At 44.3% G+C, this 24,402-nt stretch overlaps 1 protein-coding gene across 2 annotated transcripts in view; it reads right to left on the reverse strand.

The window, feature by feature from the left end:
• Positions 1–20,973, reverse strand: part of ASB4 (ankyrin repeat and SOCS box containing 4) — a 37,217-nt gene extending 16,244 nt beyond the window's left edge. Inside the window, exons 1-2 of one of the 2 annotated variants that reach the window (XM_053265051.1) lie at positions 20,844–20,973; positions 644–943 (exon numbers count right to left, since the gene is read on the reverse strand). In XM_053265051.1, coding sequence (XP_053121026.1) covers positions 644–943; positions 20,844–20,847 — 304 coding nt within the window. In that variant the 5' untranslated portion in view covers positions 20,848–20,973. Of the gene's footprint in view, positions 1–643; positions 944–5,108; positions 5,337–20,843 lie in introns of those variants that run through there. The other variant, XM_053265050.1, reaches the window with a different exon arrangement.
• Positions 20,974–24,402: the final 3,429 nt, after the last annotated feature.

A 24,402-nucleotide genomic window follows, 5' to 3' on the forward strand; every position in this document is an offset into this window, starting at 1 on the left:
CTAGTCCCAGTCTGACATTCTAATTTCTACAATGCACTGGTTCCCATTTTGAAGCCTGAAAAGCTACAACCTGGAGGAAGCTCTGGAATATTCCTCGGGGTTCTGGAATATACTCCCTGTTGAAATAAAAGCATCTCCTTCTCTGCTTGCTTTTAGGAAGACCCTCAAGACATTCCTGCTTTCCGAGGCTTTTAACTGAAATTTAGATTTTAATGTTTTTATTCACTGAGATTGTTTTATCTGTTTCATAAATTTTAACTGTTTTATATTGTTTTTACATGTCATGTTTTAACTTTGTTCACTGCCTAGGGATATCTATATCAGGCAGTAAAGAAACATAGAGAGAGAGAGAGAGAGAGAGAGAGAGAGAGAGAGAGCACATAGAAGGTTTGTACCATTTTAGACTGGAGGAATCTGAATTCCTTCAGGAGGAATTGCATTTTCTGAACACAGTCCTGAGATGAAATCCAATGCATTGTGAAAGTTAACTTATCAGGGAAATGGTATCAGTCTTCCCAGCATACTAGTTTTCCATGTGCAAGGGTTTGTTTGTTTTTGCCCATCTAGGGGAGCATTCAGAGATGCAATTCTCTCCTTTGTAATCAGAAGTGCTATGTCACAGATTGTCTGTAACTGAACTTACCTCTCCATATTAGTTGTTGGGCACAAGGTATAGACAGTTTTGTAGAACAAAAATGCAGTGGGGCAAGACCACTCAGTGAATAGCAGTTGATTTTTGCTCCATGACTGCAGAGGATCTTGACACAATCCAGGTTGCCTACTTCACAGGCGATGTGGATTGCTGCTTTGCCATTGGGTCTGCAGTTGATGGTTGCTTTGTGCTTCAACAGGACTCTCAGACTCTCCAGATGGCCATACAAGACAGATAAATGTAGGCCAGTCGCCCAAGAATGTTGCAATTTATAACTAGGAAGCCAGTAGCCTGTTAAAAAAAAAAGCATGATGATCTTTCCAAAACATCATTCCTGATCAGTGATTAGTTAGTACAAATGTGGGGCTCTGTAGGTTGGCATTTACTGAGTTGAATTTAATCACTTGTGTTTTTGTATACATAAAATTCATCCCATTCCAGAGATTGTTACACAAATCTGCTGTATATGGAGTTCCTTTCTGTTGAGCAGTCATAAACAAATTCTCTCATTTGTTGATTCCCTGGGCTGATTCTCATGATCATATTCCCAGGATTTGGGAGTCATGTGTACTCTGGAAATGTGAATGTGTGGGCAGGGATAACATCAGGAAGTGATTGTGTGCATCAAGCAATCCTGGTAGATTGGCATGAGCAGGTGACCTTCTCTACCCTACATCAACTCCTAGATCACCAAGGTTGGCTACTAACACCAACCTACTGGGATTGCTTGAAGCACATGATCACTTCTCAGTCCTCTGCCTGACATTACCCCTTTACCATACGATGAAGATTTGGGAGCATGCAAGGCTCCCAAATCTCAGCTAGAGCCTCCTCCTAGGACTACAAACATGAGAACCAGCCCTTCCTCTGGAATGGAGAAAACAGTAAAGATGTGACCTGACCTCAGTCGCTCACGCATTGGTAACATCCAGATTAGACTACTGCAATGTGTTCTACGTAGGGCTGCCCTTGAAGACTGTTCAGAAGCTTCAGCTGGTTCAGAATGCTGCCGCAAGGATGCTTGTGGGTGCAAGTCGCTTCATGAGTATTATACCCATCCTTTGTCAGCTTCATTGGTTACCAATCCGCTTCCGGGCTAGATTCAGGGTGCTGCTATTGACCTTTAAAGCCCTGCATGGCTTGGGGCCGGGGTACCTGTCGGACTGCATTCGCCCATATGAGTCTGCCAGGGTCCTTTGCTCATAATCTCAGGCCCTGCTCATGACCGCACCACTAACAGAGATCCGGTTGGCGGGGACTAGAGACAGGGCCTTTTCAGTTGTGGCCCCTCAGCTTTAGAACGCCATCCATGAAGAGCTTCACCATGCTCCCTCCCTTTTTAAAAAAACATCTTAAGACACACCTTTTAAAGGAGGCTTTTTAATGCTCCATTATTATTTTGTTATATCTGGTAGGTTCTTTAGCTTTTTATAATTTTCAGTTTTAATTTGAACCTAATAATTGTGGTTTTTAATCTGACTTTAAAAAATTAGTTAGTTTTATTACTTTTATTGTATCTGTGTCTATCTTATTGTTGTGAGCTGCCTCAAGCAGTAGTGCACTGGAGGGGCGGAGTATAAATATTTCAAATAAATGAATAAATAATGTGGCACCTTCCTAAACTCATACTGGACTGGTGCAGATTCCTGGAGACTCCAAGTCAGTCCTAGAGGACTGGTAACCCTAAATGGACAGATTTCAAAGAAGGGCAAGAGGACTTCAGCTTGTGGAATGAAGCTCTCCTGACTTCTCACTGCAGTCCCTTGAGCCCACTGAGAAACTTGGGGTCAAGGCAATCTCTGGAATGATGTAAGATATGGTGCAAAGCAGGGGCGGAGCTACCATTGGATGAACAGGTTCAAAGAACCTGGGCTGTGCCCAATCAGGGGCCGCACCTCACGGCCCCAACACGCCTCCCGCATCTGATGTCAGACGCAGGGGTGCTGGTTTAGCTCCCGAGCGGGGGCCGTGCAGACCCCGTTCAGGACTTAAATGGCCACTGCATTCGTGGCATGGCCAGGAACAGCTCTTCCCTGCTAAGACAGGGAAGAGCTGCTCCTGGCTGTGCTGAGAAAGCAGCACCAGCCTAAGCAGCCAGGAGCAGCTCTTCCCTGCATGGCCCCTTCCCACATGGCCCCTTCGGGAGTTGGACTCCAACTCCCAAACGGAGCCTCAAGGCTTCGTTCGGGAGCCAGACCACGCCCCCGTGTCTGATGTCAGATGCAGGGGGCAGGGTCAGCAAGGCCACCGCTGCACACAGGCCACTGGTAGTCAGGCTCCACGCCTAGTGCAAAGGACTGCAGCTGTAGAGAGAATTAGAAGTTGGAGACTGCCTCCATCTTGTGCAAGTGAAAGTGCCTCTTGTCCCTACAAGACCTTCTCTGGATCCTACCACTACTACTACAAATATTTACATAATACTGTTCAGCAAAAGTGTCCAAAGCCCTTTACAAAGAAAAACAATAAGATGGTCCCCGTTGTATTTGGTCGTAATCTTTTGCAGTTTGTTTGTTTGGACATTTGTTCCAGGAGGGATCCTGTAGAGCGAGTGGGAGGAGGAGTCAGAAGGGAAAAAGGGAGGAAGAGGAGAAGGAGAAAATGGAGTTGTTGCTGGAAAAACCTTTAGTTAAATCTATAAGATTCCTTGTGTGTATGATGGAAGCAGCTATGAAACCGTTCCCTGTCCCAAAAGGGCTCTCACTGTCTATTAGGAAATATAAGGTAGACACCAGCAACTACTACTGGGAGGATGATGTGCTGGAGTTGGATAGGGCCAGTTGCTCTCCCCCTGCTAAATATAAGAGAATCGCCACTTTAAAAGGTGCCTCTTTGCTCAATTTGCAGGACTATCCCACCCATAGTCCATTATTTACACAGATTGAAGGTTTAAAATTTATATCAATAGATCTAATTTTAATTTTTGTTTTTTAAAAAATCCTATCTACATTTTTCATTTTACAAACAAAGCAGCAACCAGCACACTTTTGTACCCAAAGAGTTCCTATTTTGAACAATTTCTAGCCTACAGAGCAATCGCTGTGAGTAGAAAACAATATCTTGACATATCTTTTTAAAAAATAATTTAATCCACTGTATCTCCCTGGCATTTTACAAAATGTAAAATGATCTGTTATACATTGGTTTAGCTGAGTCTTTGTAATTGAGGAAAGGGAGTTACTTCTTCAAAAACAAATCTGCAAAAGCTGGATTTATTGCTGCCTTAATCTGGATTGAAATTTAAATGTTGCCCATGACCAATATCTCCCCTATTTTCCCCCTCAAACCACCCTTTAATTGATTATTTTAAAACTTGTCTTAAAATTATATATTTCTGGTTCATTTTGTTGCATTCTTTTCTGTTTAATGACTGTTGTGCCATGACCTTCTGTTAAACAGCAGTTCCACATGCACCCCCCAAAAAAATCATGTGATGAAAAGTCAGTTACATCACATGGTAAACAAAATGGCTGTAATCGAGTTGTGAGTCAGCTGTGCATATGTGGTGACTGAGGGCTTTTTAATCCTTTTCCTGTTCAGCTGGTAGAGCTGGGATTTTGATGGGGGGTTTTTAAATTTTTAACACAGCACAGTATATTTGTTTTGTTATGTTTAAAGGTGGATATGTTTTTCCTCAGGGAGCTTAAAAAGTTGTTTGGCAGTTCATGTGTGGATTGGGGAAATCCTCTTGCATCGACAAATGAGCATACATGCACGTTTGGATCCCAGCCACTGGGTGCGATATCTTTTCGCTATGCTGACTGCTGTAGCAAAGAGACTCACAGAGCATTAGAGTATACTACGTAATCATGGTGCAAGCACAACCCTCCGTCCCTGCCAGAATTTATTCCTGAACGAAGCAATTCTAAATGTGACCCGAAGTGTAAAATTATGCTGGGTGCCTGAGACCTGGCTGGCTGGAACTGGGGGAGCAGGGGTGGGGGTAGGGCAAATCAAGGTGAGAGCTTGGTGAAGATATAAAGAAGGTGTCTTTTTGGACAGCTGACAAGGAGTCAATACATTCTGTCAAACTCCTCATTTTGCATATGTCTCTTCCGATACATCAGGGCTGAAAAACGGTGATACACATTTAAGGCTAAATTTCCAGCATATCTGGATGTTGCACGTGCACACACATACACACAAGCACAGCCTCAAACCTTCATATTTGTTGCAAGACAATATTAGCAAAGTCTACATTTTGGGGTCCTGCTTGTCATGTCTTTGGTGTCCTGCTCTTTTATTATCCTCATTCCTTCTCCTATTCTCTGGCCTGTACTTTCAACCCATAGAAACGACTCTGCTCCAAACTATATTGGCTAATCAGGCTCTGATCTGGAAGGTGAGATAATGCAGCAATAGCTTCGAAATGCAATGGTAAAACTACAAAGAGCCAAAGAGCTTCAAAGAGGTCACAAGCTGAAATGCTGGGGTTGAGTTTTGTCTCTTGTTTTTTTACCTTGTTTGTAGGATGCCAACAGCAGGTCCTCATCCTCCACTTCAAACACCGTGTCCACATCTATTTGCTTTTGAATCAAATACTGTTCCAGTGTTCTGTAGTCATTGGATTGCAGAGCCTCCAAAAAAGCCTTTTTCATGAGCTTGGCAGTTGCACCCCTTGTCATGGCTTCTCCCATGTTTCCCACTTGGGGTTATATCGCGCTTGTTTCTGTTGCCAAATGTATCTGTTGATAGTCTGCATAAAAGGGTGTTCCAATTTCTCTAAAGTGCATAAGCCTGCAAACCCGAAGATAATTTTAACACCGGAGTAATGCTGATCTGCTTGTTCTATTTATATAAAGGGAATTTCAGCCACTCACTACACTCTTAATTCTGTCAAAGGGAACTCAGGCAGATCTATGAGGCCGGTATAAAGAAATATGCTCAAAGGATTAGTTCATACCATCGACCCATTCATCAAAACTTTATCCTGTGCAAATATGTTCAGATTAACTCGCAGGGCTCTTGAGGCTGACATCATTTCTCAGTGAAAGCAATAAGCATATTCATGGCTGGAAATCTAATTTCCTGATCTGGCTTTGCTACTAAGAGGACAAACCTCTCAACTCATCTGCTTTAGCTAGAAGTTTCCATTTTTATATTGTATTGTTCTTCTTCTTCTGGCCCATCACACTGGTAAGCTCTTATTATGCTCCCCAGTTCTGTGTGCAAGTAGCTTTGCATCGCTTTGCTTGAGAATACTGAAGCCGTCTCCCTGCTGAGCTGAACAGAGTGAGTGACTAGTGGAACTTCCATGCTTGCTAGGAGTCAGGTGGTAAAAATATTAATCTTGTCTTAGCTCAGTGTTCTTCATGGTAAGGCCTGGTGGTGGCCACCATACAACCCTAAACATGGCGCCCTGAGGAATTGTTTATTGGGCCTGTGAGAAGCTTCTGCTGAAGTGGAATACTCTGCAAAGTGCCACTGGTACCATGCAGGGGCAACCATTCCCGCCATGCTGTGCTGTGCTGTGCCCACTACCAGAGCCTCTGTTAAGAAAAAGAGCCTCTGTTAAGAGCCCCTTAAGCCCCTGCACCATCTTGGAAAGCATGCACAGAATGCTGGAAAGTATAGCCCTTCCCAGTGCTTTCCTCCTAGAGCTACATCTCTCTTAAAGGGCCTTCCCAGCACTGAGAAAAATGCAATTCTGTGAAGAGCATAATACAATGTGAAATGGCTCTCACACCGGAGGTTTTTGCCAAAGTAGCCCCCACTTGAAAAATAGTGAAGATCACTACCTCAGCTGGGAAAGGTAAGCTTTCCCAACAATGTTGTTTTTGCATGGGAAATGCACAAATGTTATCCATTTCTCATGGAGAAACCAAACCATATTCCCCTAATGAGAACACTATATTACGTTTCCTTCCTCTTGCACATAAGCCACTGTGTTGGGTGGCTGTTGAAAATGTAAACTGCCCCTACCACCTACAACAGCAGTTATCGCACTAGTGAGGGTTGTACAGTATGGATTGTGGTTGAGAGTGTACCTGTGGGATGGTGCTGTGACATGTGGGAAGACATGCCCACACTGTTGAGAACTTCCAGAGTACTGTGACATGAAGGAGGGGGACCAATTTCCCCTGATCTCTGCTTTCCCCAGAAATGTCCTGTGCTGTGAATCACAATAATATATCCCTGAGGGCTGCATGACCCTCAGGGACATATTTTTGGGTGGCACAGAGCATTTCCAGGGGAAGTCCGTCTACACTTTGTGCTGCATAGCTAAAAAAGCTCTCCACAGTATGGGCATGTTTTTGTGGCACATGTCTGCTTTGTTAGTGAGGATGTCAGTTAGTATATTTTTTTTAACCTGTTGCTCCCTGTAAATTCTTTAAATCTTGGTGAATTCTATATAAACTCCTCCTGAACAAGGATTTGGCACAATCACTTTGTATAATATATATTTCAGTATGCAGATATGGAAAAAAAACATGCAAAACATAAAGTGTAAATCATATCTTAGAGGTTTCTTTTTAAATAATGTCCTAATTATTTCCTAGGTCATTCCTCTGCTGTTTTTTGCAAGCATGGTAATAGCAAATGGTCCCAGCTAAAGTAGAAACAGTGTGCCAGCAAGTTCCAGGTTCAAATTTGACCTCTGGCAAGCTTCCTCTATAGTACTTACTGTACTTAAAGGGCTCTTGCAAAGACTGCTGAGATAATATATATGAAGCACTAATAACTCCTAAGAAGTGCTCTCTCTCTAAGTTGAGCATTGTTATTATAGCTCATGAAAAACACAAAGAAGTAGAAGAATGGGGCACAGTAAGGAAAAAAACATATTGTATTACCGTACAAAACCCCAGTGCACACATGATTACCTAAGTTCTATTTTGAAGTGTTGAATAATCCACTGCTGCCTTCCTAAAGGGTTATTTGGAGGATCAGGTTTCTATTGGGTTCAATGCAGGCAAAACCCTGACACCTGGGGCATTCTGATCAGAAAATAAGGAACTGGTTTTAAAAAAACAAAACACCCTATGTAAGCATCTTTATTGTGAAGAAAAGGCCAAGTTCCTGTTGTCAGCAAGTGGTTAAGATCATAGAAGTTGAGTCACTGCTTTGAACTGGCTGTGGATTTTCAGTATAGGGTTGAAGGTGACTGATGTACAATGGGCATAATCCATCAATATTATTTTCCAGGTGCCAAACTATATCCCCCTCACCCCTCTTGGTCACTCCTCGATCCCTTTACTCCACCCCCTCACACCTCTTGGTTGAGGCTGCAGCGTTGCTGGTGCCTATTGGCCAAGCTGCAGCCCCCTATCCCCCAAAACCTCCCCACCCTCACCCGAGCCCTGCTCCTGCTCCTCCTCATAGGAGGAGCAGCAGCAGCAACAGTGGTGGTTCTAGGCCATTCCTTGCTGCTGCTGCCACCACCATGGCTGCTCATTCCCCTCAGGCTGCTGACAGGCTTGGCCCCATCCCTTGCCTGCCTGCCTCCCTCCGCCAATGGCCTCGGTAGCCCCAAACAGCAGCAGTGGTTGACTAGGCCATTCCTTGCTGCCAATAGGCACCGCCATGACCGCTTGTTCCCCTCAGGCCGCTGACAGGCTTCCTTCTTTCTCTTTCCTCCTCCCTTCTTTTTTTCTCTCCTCCACTCGCTCTTCCCCTCTGTCTTTCTTCCCCTCCAACCTCTCTCCATTCCTGAGTTAACAGTTCTTGTTCATCTTCTTTCCTCATCTAATTCACACAATGGCAGCCTCCTTCTCCTGAAGGGGCTCTTTCCTCCCTCACAACCCCTCTCTTCGCAGACCCCTGCCCACTATAGATAGATAGATAGATAGATAGATAGATAGATAGATAGATAGATAGATAGATAGATTTCTCTCCTCTACAATCAGAAATATCTTCTGACCAGTAACAGTTGCATTCCAACTGTCCTTAACCATCACAGGCTTCTCCTCCCTATCTGCATATGGAACCCCCACTGCTGTCATGGCTCAGACTTCTGACTCAGAAGAGTCAGAGGAGGAATGGGAGGATTTGCCTGCTAGTGAGGGCTCAGTGGCACAGCAACAGAATTTGGCAGGAAGACCAGACTCTGGAGCTGAGGAATCGGAACAGCTGCTAGACATGAATCCTGACCAGGAGCAGGCTGATCAGGAGGAGGCTGGGATTTCACCTGTCTTGAGAAGATGTCTCAAGAGGAAAGCTCAGTGGGAGACACGTAGGCACAGGAGATCACAAGAGAGGAAGCAGAAGTGCTGACTCAGGGAAGCCTGATTGGCTGCTGGTTCTCTTGAGCCATATATCAAGCAGTCTGATTTCCACCAATACTGTTAGCAACTTTTGCTGACCGCGGACCGTGTTCTATTTTTGAATTCTCAACTTTTCCGAGTTCCAGTTTACCCTTGTTCTGTTCTTTCCTGCTCTGTTCCATTAATTCCTTGTTCTGGTGTCCTTTGTTCTTTTTCATTCCTTGCTCTGTTGTTTTCTTTTTAGTAATTACTCAGTTATTGTTGGGGGGGTACCTAGTTCAGTTCAGGGGACTCGATTCATTTACTATTTTCTTTGTGAGCCTTTTGTTTTCCTTCGTGCAGCTTTGCTGCTACTTTCTGTAAACTCACAGGGGGAGTGCTGAAGGGGGTTGTAAATCCTGTTGGGTTAGCTGAGCTAACAGATTTATGACAACTGCCCAATCACCAGAGTGTTTCTGCTCTCACAAGCTCCTTCTCCCTATCTGCATATGGAATCTCCTCTGCCCAATCAGGTTCTTCTGCTTGTGAACTCCCGTGAGAGTTGCCACACACGGGATTATCTACAGGTACACCTTAGAGAATTATATAGGTAGATAGATGATTCTTTCTTTCTGCTATGGCATTCTGTTGTGGGGTTTATGGCACTGTTCGCTCATGTTCAATGCTTTGTTCCTTTAGATAATTGACCATTTCTTTTGATGTAAACTCACACCCATTATCAGTTCTTAGTCTTTTAACTTTTCTGCCAAACAGAAAACATTGAAACATACTTCTTAAATTTCTCCAGAACTTGGCTTTTCTCTTTTCGCATATATGTACAAGTGAATCTGGATTAGTCATCAATGAGAGTCAAGAAATATCTGTTTCCCCTTGATAATTCAAGATGCATTGATCCACAGACATCATTATGAATCAACTCTAGGGGGCGCTGTGACTGTTCCTTTGTTTTCTGGTGAAAACATTTACTGACTCCTTTGTTTTTCAAACATTCACATTGGGAATCATTGCTCTTGCAGGGCTGAATTCTCAAGCCTCTTGCTAAATCCCCCTTCTCAAGTTGAGAAATTATTTTAAGTTTGCTAGGTGCAAATCTTCTGTTCCACAATTTTTCACAGTGTTTATGCAAACATTCTTTTACAACATTGGTTTTCTTGTTAATGCAGTCGATCTTAAACAAGCCACTTCCTCTTAAAGAACCTCTCATTAACAACTCCTGGTTATCTGTTTCTGGGCAAAATACAAAGCACTGGCTATTACCTATAAAGCCCTAAACAGCTTAGGCCCTGGGTATTTAGGAGAACCTCTTCTTCACCATGCCCTCTGCAATGATCTTTCTGTCCTCTGCAATGATCTTTCTGCCATCTGTCAGCTTATTGGGTTTTATAATTCAAGTCATACTCACTAAACAGTGAGTTTAATCAGATTTGTAGTTGCGCCATTATCAACAACTAGATTTCTATAGTCATTTTTGCAATTACTTTCAAAATTTTCTTCAACAGATTGAAAAGTTCCAAGTTTGCTCCAAGCCATTTTTTTCTATCATTTTCTTTGAATCCCTGCTGTTAGCCCTGTTTTTCTGGTTTGGAGAGATTCTGGGTGATAAGCCATCCCTCTTGGAATTTCTTTTAGCAGGGTGACTGTGGCCAGAGCCTTTGTTTTGAGGACAACTGACTTGCAAATGGCCTGGCTTCCTACACAACCAAAAGACCTTGAGGCAGATTATTCAAAATAAATCCAACAATTGCTTCATCTAGGAGTCTCCTATTTTCTTCTACACATCTCCTTGCAATGTCTAGGATTTGATTAATATGCTCAGTTTAATTGTGTACTTCTCTGAGTTTCATATTACACATTCTGACAATCAGATCAATGGTAGTATTAGTTGTCTTTCCATGATACGGGCATTTTAAAGTCTCCCAAGCTTCCTTAACTATTCTGGTCTTTCTCAAATGCACAATGATTGTAAGAAACAATGGTCACTCACATACAAGCTGATGAGTTTATAGACATTTCTATTTTTAGCATTCCACTGTGCTTGTTCTCCAGCTTCTTCAAGTTTGTCCTCTTCCAGAACATCAAGAAAGTATCCAAATAAGCTGAAGGGAAAAACTAGAGCAATAATGAGATCTTATTGATCATATTTTATAAACTTTATTGTGATATATAGATATATTTTATTGATTTGGATTTATTATATTTAATGTAGTCTGGATAGTTTTCGACAGTATAGTTTTACTATTATTACTATATTAAAATATTCGCATATAATATTTTGATTCTTTCTTGATGTTCTGATATTTTGTTGAATCCAAACAGGGTTTTGTTTCCTTCTGTCCTCTTCTAGGAGACTTTCCAGTCCTTGGGCCAGGAAAAATGATTCTATCCTGAATGACCACATTTCATAATTAAATACATCCAGTCTTGGGATTGCTGACTACCCCTGTGCTGCTGTCTTCATGGTTTAAAAAAAAAAAAAAGCTCCCTGCCTTTTTCTCTGTAACTCCTTTCCAATCAAGCAGGCTTTCCATTTACTTACTGTGCCTCTGTCTGTTTTCCCTAGGCTTTGTTTACCTTTGGGTGCTTTCTCTGGGCTCTCTGGGCTCACTGGGAACATAACCAGTGGAGGAGATTTCTTTATCTACCCCAGCTGCAGCAGAAGTGAACAGATAAGGAGAGGACTGCTAATTAATATTGTCTGGAGACATGGAGTTCAAGCTTTAAATAAAGTAGTTTATTTAGGAAATTGATCAGAGAGATAGATTGAGACCAACATGCCTCATTGCTAGCTACATACAGGAAGTAGGGAAGGGAGAGGATGTAAACCTGAGACTATCAGTCTAACCAAAGGAGGAATCAAGAGTAGAGAAAGCATGCTCAGAGAGGGAATAGCCTTATTGGCTGTCTCTACTCTGAATGCCCCTAGTGGTCAATAGGGTTGCTGGTGCTAAGAGTTGATGCCATACAGGAACTGCATCTCCAACAGTAGTTTTGTTTTATTTTTGTGACCTACTAACAAAAAAAAACCCACCTAGCTGCAATCACCAAAGGAAAACCAGTGGGGGAGGGGAGAGGAGGGGGATCTTTACACTTCCCTCTATATTGATTTCTGCAAATCAATCTCAATTCTAGCTGCTTTTAGCCCCATGTGCAAAATATAGAGGTACCTAAGCATTTTCCTTCACAAGGCTGGAAGCAACTGGAAGGAGGAAATTTGGAAGTGGAAACCAGTGCTTTTTTGGTGACAGTACACAGTGGTACAAAGTACTGACCCTTTTCCCAGCCAGGATCGCAGCAACAGCAGGATTTTCTTTTCCTCCCTGCTGTGACCCCGGCTGGGAAATGAGCTCCAGCTAGCCTCATTTCCCAGCCAGCTTCATTGTCTGCTGGGTATCCTCTCTCCAAGAGAATGAAGGGAAGAAGCACCGCGTGCCCCAGCAGCACCCAGAGGCAGCCTTGAGGGCCCCTTGTGGGGCTCCCGACCCTCGGGGCCAGGGGACATTTGTATCCAATTGAGGCTATGCCCACGCACCCAGCTGACAACGGAACCGGCTGGGAAATGAGGCCTCAAGAGCCTCGCTGCCCCTTCCTGGTGCTGGCTAGTTTCTTCCTTCACAGCTGTATTCACACTTTGAATACTTTGAATACAGTGCCACAAAGCTGAGAACTAGCATGCATTCACAAGAAAGTATGTGCCTTGTATTAGAGGAAAACATGCCCTCAGTATTAGAGGGAAATGGCTGAACCCTCTAATAACAACTTTATTTATTTATTTATTTTATTCGGTTTTTATACTGCCCTTCCAAGCTGGCTCAGGGCGCTTTACAATTAAAAAACAGAAATCATTTAAAACAATTAAAACAGAAATACAAATATGAACACCAATTTAAAAACATCTTAAAAAACAATTAAACTATCAGAACAATTAAAACCCTGAAACCAGGTTGACATTAAAACAATTAAAACTAATTAAAAACCCTGAAAGGCCAGGCCAAACAGATGAGTTTTAAGGGCTCTCTTGAAAGTCAGTAAAGAATTAAGATTACGAATTTCTGCCGGGAGTGCATTCCACAGCCCAGGAGCAGCTACAGAGAAGGCCCGCTTCTGAGTCGCCACCAAACGAACCAGTGGTAACTGGAGATGGACCTCCCCAGATGATCTTAACGTGCACTGGGGATCATGTAAAAGAACTTTGAAATACTGTCCCCCCCAAAATAATAATAAGATGAATATTGACCAATATTTTTTACCCAGCATTGTATCCATTTGGAGATGTTATGTGTTTCGATACAATGCAACAGCCAATCCAAAGGCATTTTAACATGCATTTAAACTAGAATTACTGTCAGAGTTGAGTCTGCTCTCTTGCATTTGGCACTTACTAGAATGCTTTTCTTTGTTTTTGACAAAGTGCTGTATATTTTTTAAAAAAAAAATCAGGGCTACCAGAAGACACTGTATCTTGCCATGTGTCTTCTGTCCCCCACCCCGACTCAGGTTTTCTTGAATATCAAAATACCTCTGTAAGGGCATGCTCCTTCATATATCTTACATTTGTTCTCAATCGCTATACCTCAGACTGCTTTCTGGGCGGTGGGGGGGGATGTTATTTTAGTCTCAGTTGCCATAGTGATGAACCACTGCCTTTGCAGGATCTTTTACTCAATTACAGATACGTCATATTCTCCTCCTCGCCTTGTTGGCTTTACAACACAGAGAGCTTTTCCTTTGTCCTAGTCATCAGGCATATTTCAGCAAATGACCTGGACTTGAGACTGAGTGGCAGAATGAATAAAGGCCACCTGAACTACCGCTGAATGAATCAGAAGGCACACAGCTCCTTGTCATCAAACTGTTATATCTCATTATAAAAGATATGCCAGAGACAACAGAAGGAACACAACAATAGAGTTGTAAGGGACCTTGGAGGTATTGTCCAACCCACTGCTCAGTGCAGAAAGACACTAGACATCTCCATCCTAAAGACATGTGTGACTCTATCAGAGGTCAGAACAGTAGACACTGATATCTTTGCACAGGATACCTTGCACACTGGTATCCTGTGCAAGGCGCGTGGGAGGAGAGCTGGTCTTGTGGTAGCAAGCATGAATTGTCTCCTTTGCTAAACAGGATCTGCCCAGGTTTGTATTTGAATGGGAGACTACATGTGTGAGCACTGTAAGATATTCCCTTTAGGGGATGGAGCCGCTCTGGGAAGAGCACCTGCATGCTTGCATGCAGCAGTTCCAAGTTCCCTCCCTAGCACCTCCAGTTAGGGCTGAGAGAGATTCCTGCCTGCAACCTTGGAGAAGCTGCTGCCAGTCTGGGTAGACAATACTGGGCTAGATGGACCTATGGTCTGATTCAGTGGATGGCAGCTTCCTTGTCCCTATGTTCCAGTTGGTCTATCACACTGTGGTCCACATCAGTTACAACTGATTCTAATAGCTAGAACATTTGATATGTAGGTTTAACATAAGAGCCTACATTTTAACATGTAGGCTCTTTAGTGGCCAAAATGCTTTAAGATGACTAAGATTTTCCTGATCACATACCTATCCTGTCCATACACTCTCTTAAACACATTTTGCAACATGCTAGTGATGAGTGCATTGGCAGCATGCTTCCTCATGCAAATGGCAGCCACAGTCATCTCCAACCCAAGCAACCACACTATGCTAATGTGCTGACAAGAACCCACTGGCACCAAGATAGTACATCATGCTACATGGTAGGAAAGAAACAGACAACCATGCATCCCACATGGTGCGTTATAAAGGCTTTTTGAGCCCATTAAACGGGGTGGGTGGGTACATTGCTTCACAGATGAGTAAAAGGTTTCGCATAGGCTCTAACTGTTCCTATCTTCCAGGAACAGTCCCTGTTTCCAGCAAACTATCTCTGGTAAATCACTGTCCCTCTTTTGACCTTATTTTTGCCTTTTGGGGATGCCTTGTTTCACATGAGTAGCTAGAGTTGTTGATCTCAGGGCTCAGTTTCCTCCAGAGAGTCTCTAGAAATTAAATCTCCAAATGGAAGGGTGGGTGCACAAGGCTGGTTCTCATGACCAGCAAGAAGGTAGGACAAGCATCCTACCTGAGTTCGGGAGCTGTGTGCATTCCCATTTTGCAATTGTGTATGAATAAAAAGCAAGGTAGGAGGTGGGAGAAGTGATCACCTGAGAGGCTGCCACTGGGTAGGAGGGCTCCATCCCACCCAGCAGCTATACCCAGCTGATTAATGCGGTAAGAGGAAAAACCATCCTACCTAGCAGAAACCTCACAGATTATCACTTCCACCCCCACCTCCTACCTTGCTTTTTATGAGCACACAATCACAAAACGGGAGCACACACATCTTCCAAACATGGCTAGAGGTGGAGCCACCACTGGGCAAACGGGTTCAAAGAACCTGGGCTGCCACCCCTCAGGGGCCATGCCTCATGGCTCCAAACATGTCTGACAGATGCAGAGGGCATGATTTTGCTTCCAAATGGGGCCCCTAGGCCCCGTCTGGGAATTAGATTGGCCAGTGTCTGATGTCAGATGCAGGGGGAGGAGCTAGGGGGGCCATGGCAGAGGTAGCACCCAGGCTGCCACTGGCCTCCCTCCGCAACTGGATAGGACACTTGTCCTACCTGTGAATCAGCCTAGGGTGTCTCTACTGCACCTGCATGTACATGAGTGCACAATACTAAGGTTCTCTGCAGTGCACAGTATATGGTGGGTGGAATCCAGTTTTCAGTAATATAGATTAGTGAAGTGAGGCAGGCGCAGAGCCAGCCAAGTGGCAGCCTGGGTCCAGCCCCGCTCAGCGGCCTCCTCTAAATATGCCTGTGCTGCGCATGACGTCACGCGCACAGGGGTGTGGCTCGGGCTCCGGAGGAACCCAGAGCGAACTCCCCCCTCCCACGCCTGGGTGGCCGAGAGCCTGGGCAAACTCTGCTGCCAGTTATTTCAGGCAGCTCTGACTGCCCGATATAATGTTTTCCCTTCCTCACCCTCTCTGGAGGGAGAGAAAGGGGAAAATGTCCTATGAGGCAGCCAATGCTGCCTGAAATGACGAGCTGAGAGCTCGTTCTGGCTCTCGGTAGCCCAGGCCATGCCCGCTCTGCGTGTGACATCACATGCAAAGGGGATATGGCCTGGGCTGCCAAGAGCCCAAACAAGCTCTCAGCTCATCCTTTCAGGCAGCGTCAGCTGCCTGATAGGATGTTTTCTCCATTCTCTCCCTCCATAGTGGGAGAGGAAGGGGAAAACATTCTATCGGGTTGTCAGCACTGCGTGAAATAACTGGGCTCTTGGCCGCCCGGGTGTGAGAGGAGGGAGTTTGATCTGGGCTCCTCTGGAGCCCGAACCAAAGAGCTTCGGTGGCCCTTTTCATTGGCGGCCCAGGTTCTTTGAACCCGTTGGCACAATGTTTGCTAAGCCCCTGCAGTGGGGGCAGTAATCCTTTGTGTGAGAATTGTTATGTATGCAATCCTATTTTATCTGCAATATGTTGGAGCGGTATGAACTTGGCTCATCTGCTTTGGAAACAACAATGCACTCTAGATTAACTTTCTTACCTGCTTTCTGTTTGTGGCTAGGGATGTGCATGAAACATAATTCTGAAACTGAATCATGGCACATCCCTTTAAAATAGAGGGATTACACATCCACTTTAAAACAAAGAGAGAGTAGGTCCATACCTGCTCCTCCTCCACTCACTGCCACTTCCATAATCACAGCACTCTCCCCAGCTGTGCTGGCGGGACATCTCCTAACTGCCCTCATGTGACGCCAGCACGCACATGGGTGCTTGAGCTTTGGCATCACAAGTGGAGTCAGAAGCTGTATATGCACAGATTGTTTACTCATCATAAACATTCAGGCATTTATTAGCCCGGCGTTTTACTAGTGTTTGAATGCCTCCTCTATAGAATGGGCACACAGCTGCCAAACCTGTCATTCTGCTTCTAGTTATGTCATGGCATTTACAGATGTCTCCACGCGTGGCTTTCATTTCATTATGAACTTTGGCAGTTTTGTAACTCTGCTTACAGAAGCCTGAGCTTACTCTGCTGCTAGGGCAGACATTTTAATTCGGTTCCCAGTACAAAATATTCTTGTCAAAGACACTTAAGAAGAACAAATAAGAATTCTTCTTATTTATTTTAAACACATACTAAGCTGTCCGTGCAAATAATAAAGTATCAGGGCAAACCCACAACCCTTCCCTTTCTTATTTCCCCCTACAATGTCTTTCCTTAAAAGCAAAAACAATGTCCCTTCCTAGCTCCTATCACCCCTAAACCAACCACCATGTTTCTCCCGCCTCTTGGCAGCGATTCATAGGTAAGATGATCTGTTCTGAACATCAGAAGATTTCATGCAGTAAAACTCAAATTAGGTAACATCCAAGAAGGTTAAATGATTGTTATTGCCTAACATGCAAAATGATAACCCATATATAATAGATGATGTTTCCTCAGAGTTCGTTGGTGAGTTCATTCAGATTGATGATACTTGGACATTAAACCCATTAGGAAAAAAGATCATTGTTTTCAACCGGGTTCAGGTGAGGATTAAAGGTCTCTTTTTCTCTTTCTTAGAGAGGGCGTTTTAACTGCTACCTGTAGGACCAGCAGGGAGAAGGGGAAAAGCAAAGGCAAAGGAGGAGCCAGTGTTTTCATTGGCTCAGGTTGCAGCCCTACTAAGCTATTCCCTATACACTGATTCTAAATAGGCAGTGCTAGCTGTTCTCTGCTTACATGATCAGTATGGCTTCTAGTTTATTTAATAACATAGACTAAGTTATTCTTCTAGAGTTACATACACCAACAGGAAGTCTAACAACATTCACCTAGCTGCTACTTTGCATGCATACTAAACCTGTGATGCTGTTGAGGCAGCAAATGACCTGATCCGCCTTTCCTCACTCCGCTGGAGGTATGTGCCAAGTCAGTGGGAAAAGAGCAGGTAAGCTGCTGTGGGACAGAAACCAGAGAGTTTAGGCTGGAACAGAGGTGACCACGCAGAGCTGAAGCATCTTCAGATGAAAAGGCCACTCTACGGGAAATGGATGCAAACTACAGCTGATTTCTAAGAATGACCTGCTACTTTCCCAAATCATCCAATGCTCAACCTGTATATTTGTGAAAATAAACCAAGTATTACCTTATCTCAGCAGTGACTCTTTTCACAAGAGAAACTAGAATTCAAGGCATCCTGCAAAGCAGGGAAGTAGGTAACTGAGACAGCATAATATTATTGTTCTGTCTATTAGACATTTGGGGCTGTTTCCCAATATAAATCACGCCCACCCCCGTGCTAACCCCACAGCAAAAATATACAAGTATTTTGTATTTTTTTAAAACCAAGAAAAAAGCTTTCTTGACCTTGGCTGCTCCAAGCACTATTGGAACTTCCGGAGGTACTTCAAAGTGTAAAAGAAAGCACTGGGAGATCAAATTTTGGATTTCTCATATTACATCTCTTTCAGTCCTGGATTTCCACCCACTAAAGCTGTGGAGCAAACAGCCACACAGTTATTGTGCAGAAAAAGCAGGGCAGTCAAGGACGGAGGCGACTGCACTGAAATTTATGTATTATGGGTTATCAGTTCATTACAGTCAATCTCAGATGCCATGATCTGATGAAGAATGCAAATTCAGAGAAGAAAGTTTAGCAAGCTAAGAAAATGAACTTGCTGCAATGGCTTGTAGTGGCATGATCCCAAAGTTTTAGCCATATGCCGTGGTAACAGTGTGATCACTGATCGGTGATAATGTAGGATTAATTTGGATTACTATCTTCCTTTAACAACAAAAGAAATCCTTCATTCTGGTTTACCAGGCTGAGGCCTACATCGTTTCAATAGGCATGAAAATATAATCCATTCACTTTCCATGAGAAAAAAACCCCAAACCCATCAGAATGTTAAAGCAACAGCTGTAATTTAATAGCATCCTCAAGGATAAAATTGTAAAGCACCTAGAAGAACAGGCTCTGCTGGGAGTGAGCCAGCATGGCTTCCGCAAAGGTAAATCTTGCCTCACCAACCTTTTGGAGTTCTTTGAGCGTGTCAACGAGTGTGTAGATCAAGGTGATCCAGTTGACATAGTCTACCTGGACTTCCAAAAAGCTTTTGACAAAGTTCCTCATCAAAGACTCCTGAGGAAACTTAGCAGTCATGGGATATGGGGACAAGTACATGTGTGGATTGCTAACTGGTTGAAAGACAGGAAACAGAGGGTAGGGATAAATGGAGAGTTTTTACAATGGAGGGAAGTAAGAAGTGGGGTCCCCCAGGGATCTGTACTGAGACCAGTGCTTTTTAATTTATTCATAAATGATCTAGAAGCAGGGGTAAGCAGCGAGGTGGCCAGATTTGCAGATGATACCAAACTCTTCCGGGTAGTGAAATCCAAAATGGATTGTGAGGAGCTCCAAAAGGATCTCTCCAAACTGGGTGAGTGGGCAACAAAGTGGCAAATGCGGTTCAGTGTCAGCAAGTGTAAGGTTATGCACATTGGGATGAAAAACCCCAACTTCAAGTATATGCTGATGGGATCTGAGCTGTCGGTGACTGACCAGGAAAGGGATCTTGGGGTCGTTGTGGGCAGCTCGTTGAAAGTGTCGACTCAATGTGTGGCAGCTGTGAAAAAGGCCAATTCCATGCTAGGGATCATTAGGAAGGAGATTGAAAATAAAACGGCTAATATTATCATGCCCTTATACAAAACTATGGTGCAGCCACACTTGGAGTACTCCATACAATTCTGGCCACCACATCTTAAAAAGCACATTGTAGAACTGGAAAAGGTACAGAAGAGGGCAACCAAGATGATTAGGGGCCTAGAGCACCTTTCTTATGAGGCAAAACTACAACACCTGGGGCTTTTTAGTTTAGAAAAAAGACGACTGCGGGGAGACATGATAGAGGTCTATAAAATCATGCATGGTGTGGAGAAAGTGGAGAGAGAGAGATTCTTTTCCCTCTCACACAGCACTAGAACCAGGGGCCATTCCATGAAATTGATTGCCAGGAGGTCTAGGACCAACAAACGGAAGTATTTTTCCACACAACGTGTGATCCACTTGTGGAACTCTCTGCCACAGGATGTAGTGACAGCCAATAGCCTGGATGGCTTTAAGAGGGGTTTGGATGACTTCATGGAGGAGACGTCTATCAATGGCTACCAGTCAGAGGGCTGTGGGCCACCTCCAGCCTCAAAGGCAGGATGCCTCTGAGTACCAGTTGCAGGGGAGTAATGGCAGGAGAGAGGGCACGCCCTCAACTCCTGCCTGTGGCTTCCAGTGGCATCTGGTGGGCCACTGTGCGAAACAGGATGCTGGACAAGATGGGCCTTGGGCCTGATCCAGCCGGGCCCTTCTTATGTCCTAATATTGATTTGACTCTGTCCTACAGACACAGAAGTTTGATTTTATCTCCTCGGCATTTCCAAACTAGCTAGCACTTAGCTTCTTCAGAAAACGAAGGAAAGGTATTATGACTACATATGTCAAAACACCACTTTAAGCTGCTCTGACTAGTTTTACCTGATATGTTGGTTTCTCTCGCTTAAACTTTTTTGATGATAGCCATTTGGGGCATCTCAGAAATGAAGGAAATATATAAATACTTTAAAGAATAATAATAAACTTGTCTTGGAGACCCACGGGCGAAACAATGAAGAACATGATCCACTTGCACCATGCATAGAAAGGATTGCTAGAGAGTCCTCTCTCCTCTGACCCCCTACCCATACACACAGGCAGCACGACCAGAGTAATAGCCAGGTGAGACCAGGACAGGCCGCAGTCTAAAAAGAAACACACCAGCAAGAGCCACTGAAGGGCTGCTGTGCTGTGGTTGAATAGGGACAGCTGCCCTCCTGCTGCGACATGTAAGAAAGCCACCACTTCAAAAGGTGTCTCCTTTCCCAGTTAGCAGCAACACAACACATGCAATTATTTCTACTTTTAAACACATTTGTAATAAAATATTCATACCCATTAGTGTTGGCTCCCCTGCTAAGGGTCCAGGCTTGAACAGGCATTCTCTGTTTGCATCCTTGGAGAGCTGCTGCCAGTCAGAGTAGATAATACTGGCTAGAACAGACCAATGGTTGGACTATAGGGCAGATCCGTGAGTTTAATGGGTTAGTTTCAAACGACGACTACTATTTATAGATTGTTTTTCAACAAACATTCTCAACAAACCTTTTGCAGTTCCAAGGCAGGCTTTTAAGCAGACCATTTTGAGTGTTTCAGCTTGAAACTATATGTCCTTTAAATAAAGGGCCTGTTTCAAGCTTGGACCAAAACAACCCCGTTTTTATTTGAAATGTTTCAAAGTTTCAACTGCCATTTTGAAGGCCTGTTTTTCCATTGGGTTCCGATTGGCTTGCAATCTCCTTGCTTCTTGGTTGGCTTGTTATCATAAAAATCAAGTGTTGTCATGGGCAACTGTGCCCCATTAGCTGGGGGAGGGAGGGGAACACAAAAGGAAGGAGTGTCAAAATGTATTCAAAGGGACTGGGAGGCAGAGAGAGACCTTATAGTGTGCCTCTCTTAAAGAGGATACATCAGGAGAGGAGAAAGGAATCAAGGAAGGTTTGATTTTGTGGTTTTCTCAGCACCATGTATAATATGCTGCTAAAACTATTTGGTTTTGCTGGCTCTCAGATTGACGAAGGCAGAACTTGGGTGCCTGCCTTCCTTGGGTTGTGGTTTGTTTTGTTTATGAGATAGTATTGTGGTGAGAAATGGACAGTGGCAGCTCACTCACTCTCTGTGTAATATTTCTTGGTGATCACTATGATGAGCTCCACATCTGGCCTTGAGACTAACCTGTGCTTCACTCACTGCTCTGCAATCTGCATTGCAAGGTGCAAGATGTACTCAGTCAAAATGTAGCTGGAGTTGTTCTAGTTGAGCTTATGGCTATGCTTGCTGCTAAGGGTGCTGTTGTGGCAGCTGTTGCAATGCTAGGAAGAAATGTAAGGAGTTATAATTGTGTGTGAGAGAGGAACTTGTGTCAATGATGTTACTGCAGCGCAGACATTGAGGCTGGCAGTGGATTCAGGGTCAGTGATTCTTTTTTGGCTATTTTTGGACTGGGAACAAATTCCCTTCTACTGTGTGCTTCTGCGGTGTTTTTCAAGGCAGGGTTGCAAAATGTGAGTGCATCTTATTCTGGCCATAGGGAACAACGGGAAAACTTGAAACACCTGTGTTCCCCATGGGTTGCTCCTAGGGACACCAAAGTTGGCTGTGTGGTAGGGCATGATGGGTACTATCTACCAACCAACCCACAAAAGAAACAGGCAAGTGGGCAATTTTTATCACATTTTTAACCTTACCCCCAAACCCCATAGGATCCTATGGGGGTATGGGGGAAAGGTTTAAAATTTGTTTAAAATTGCCCATTTCTTTTGTCAGTTGGATGGTAGGCAGCACCCATCATGCCCTACCACTGAACCCACATTGGTGCCCCTAGGAGTTACCTAGGGGAACAATGGGGTTTTTCAAGTTTCCCCATTGTTCCCTATGGCCGAAACACTTGAAACGTTTTGCGTTTTGTTTCATTTCGTCAAAACTATCGGTTTGGCCACTGTTTCGATGAAACGTTTCAGCTATCTGCATTTTGTTTTGTGCTCAAAACAAAAGGCAAAATCCATTTTGTGCACATCTCTAGAGGATGGTACCAGCCAGCTTAAAGAATTATAACTGGGCTATTATTGGCTCGCTCTGGCTGAAGATTCCAAAGAGAAGGAGTTCTTTTGAAAGTTCCTCTGGGTGAGTCTGATGGGGCTGCAAGGTGAAACTGGGAAGAGCTGAGCGGGGAAAGGCTGCTGTGGTGGGGTCGGGGGCGGATAGTGTAAGGGCAGACACATTGGAGCTGATCTCTGTGGAAGGCTGTGGGGGGTGGGGTGGGGGACCAGGATTTGTTGCACCATTCAGCAAGCTGTGTCAGGCCCAGCCTGGCCCTGGCCTAAGCAGTTAATTTTCAGTAACTGAAAACCTGCCTCAGATTATTCAGTAATTGAAAACCTGCCATGGATTATTTGAAGCTCATCCATCAAAGATTCCACTAATTTAAACAACAACTGAATCCAACAGCTGACTGGTAGAAGGGAAAAAACAAGGTTTGGGGCTTGAGTTACTTACTGTGGCTCCAGGGAGAGAGAAAGGGAATCCAATTTGTGGGTTTGATAGGGAATAGACCTGAAACCTGCCATTTAACCAGTCCCCTCAACCTCTTTAGTGTGATGGTTCTTGTATCTGCTGCCACCATTTATCTTTATCAGTCTTGTTCTATAACATTTATTCCTCTAAATAGCTGGGGAATGTTACAGGCATGGGGGTGTTACTCCAATAGAGAAGGTCCATACAGTTAAAAGACAAAAAGGATTTATTGTCTTACAAAAATTATCAAAACATCTTTCCAAATTTCACAGCTAGTTAGAATTTACTCTCCTTCCGTCCAAGTCCATTTCTTCCAGTTTCTTTCTTGACAGTTAATGTTCAGCTGACTCTGGATCTATAGAACTCCTCCTATCCATCCAAGTACCTGGCAACGGTTGCCACACTCAACTGACTAAACCCCCTGACCAAACAACATATAAACAATTCTTAACCAGTCAGTTCTTCACAGTATATTATTTATAGACACAACTATTTTCCTCCATTATTCAAAACCTGACTGAAAAACTGGATTTACTGAATAAAAGCTGATTTTTAATATATATGCCCATGCCTTGTTACCACCTATGACAGGAAGGGTGAGATGAAAGTGCGATTTCCCATTTAGGATTTTGGTGTTAGCGGAGTTGTACTAAGTGGAGGCAACAGGAGGGTTTTAAGATGACATAACCCTTTACGATGCTGGTCCCCACTGCCACACCTGCGCGATGAGGCAGGGTGAGGGGTTGTGTCCCCATCACCTGAAGCAGGCACGATGGCCGCCATCTTGACTCTCCTTCCATGTGGCCGGGACCGGCCAATCAGGGGAGGGAGGCGGGCCAATTGGGCCCGGCTACCGCCATTCTACGCAGTCGCTTCTCAGCTGGGCACCCATCCACCAGGTACTCAGTGAGGGATAGCCAGTCACCTGTGGGGGCCAAGCAGGAATATTTGGGGTCACACCGGATTGGCATTAGGCATGGCCTTTTTTGGACTACTTCTCACTGAGGCCTTTGAGTTTGGGTTATGGGTAGGCACTTTAGGTAACCAGTCACTTGGCAGGAGAGTGTGGATGTAGGTAGATTGAGTACCAGTGTTCGGCCGGAGGGCCATTTAGTGTGTGTGTGGGGTGTGTGTGTCAAGGAACAGCCTTTCAGGGTTTTGCGGCCCGGAGGGTTGGGAATGGCCCCCGCTTGGGGGATGGCTCGACTCACCAACTCAGAGCTTTGGCAGCTTGGGTTGGGGGTGGTCGGGCCGCCCCACCTCAGCAGGGTAAAGCCTCATGGTGAGAGGTCAGGGCATGGTGCCTGACCGAATCAGAAACCGACCCTTCGCCCTGGTGTGGGACGCCCCTCACTAGGAGGCAGCCCCACACGGGAAGAGT

Source organism: Hemicordylus capensis, chromosome 6 (genome assembly GCF_027244095.1).
Source record: "Hemicordylus capensis ecotype Gifberg chromosome 6, rHemCap1.1.pri, whole genome shotgun sequence".
Classification (NCBI taxonomy): Eukaryota; Metazoa; Chordata; class Lepidosauria; order Squamata; family Cordylidae; genus Hemicordylus; species Hemicordylus capensis.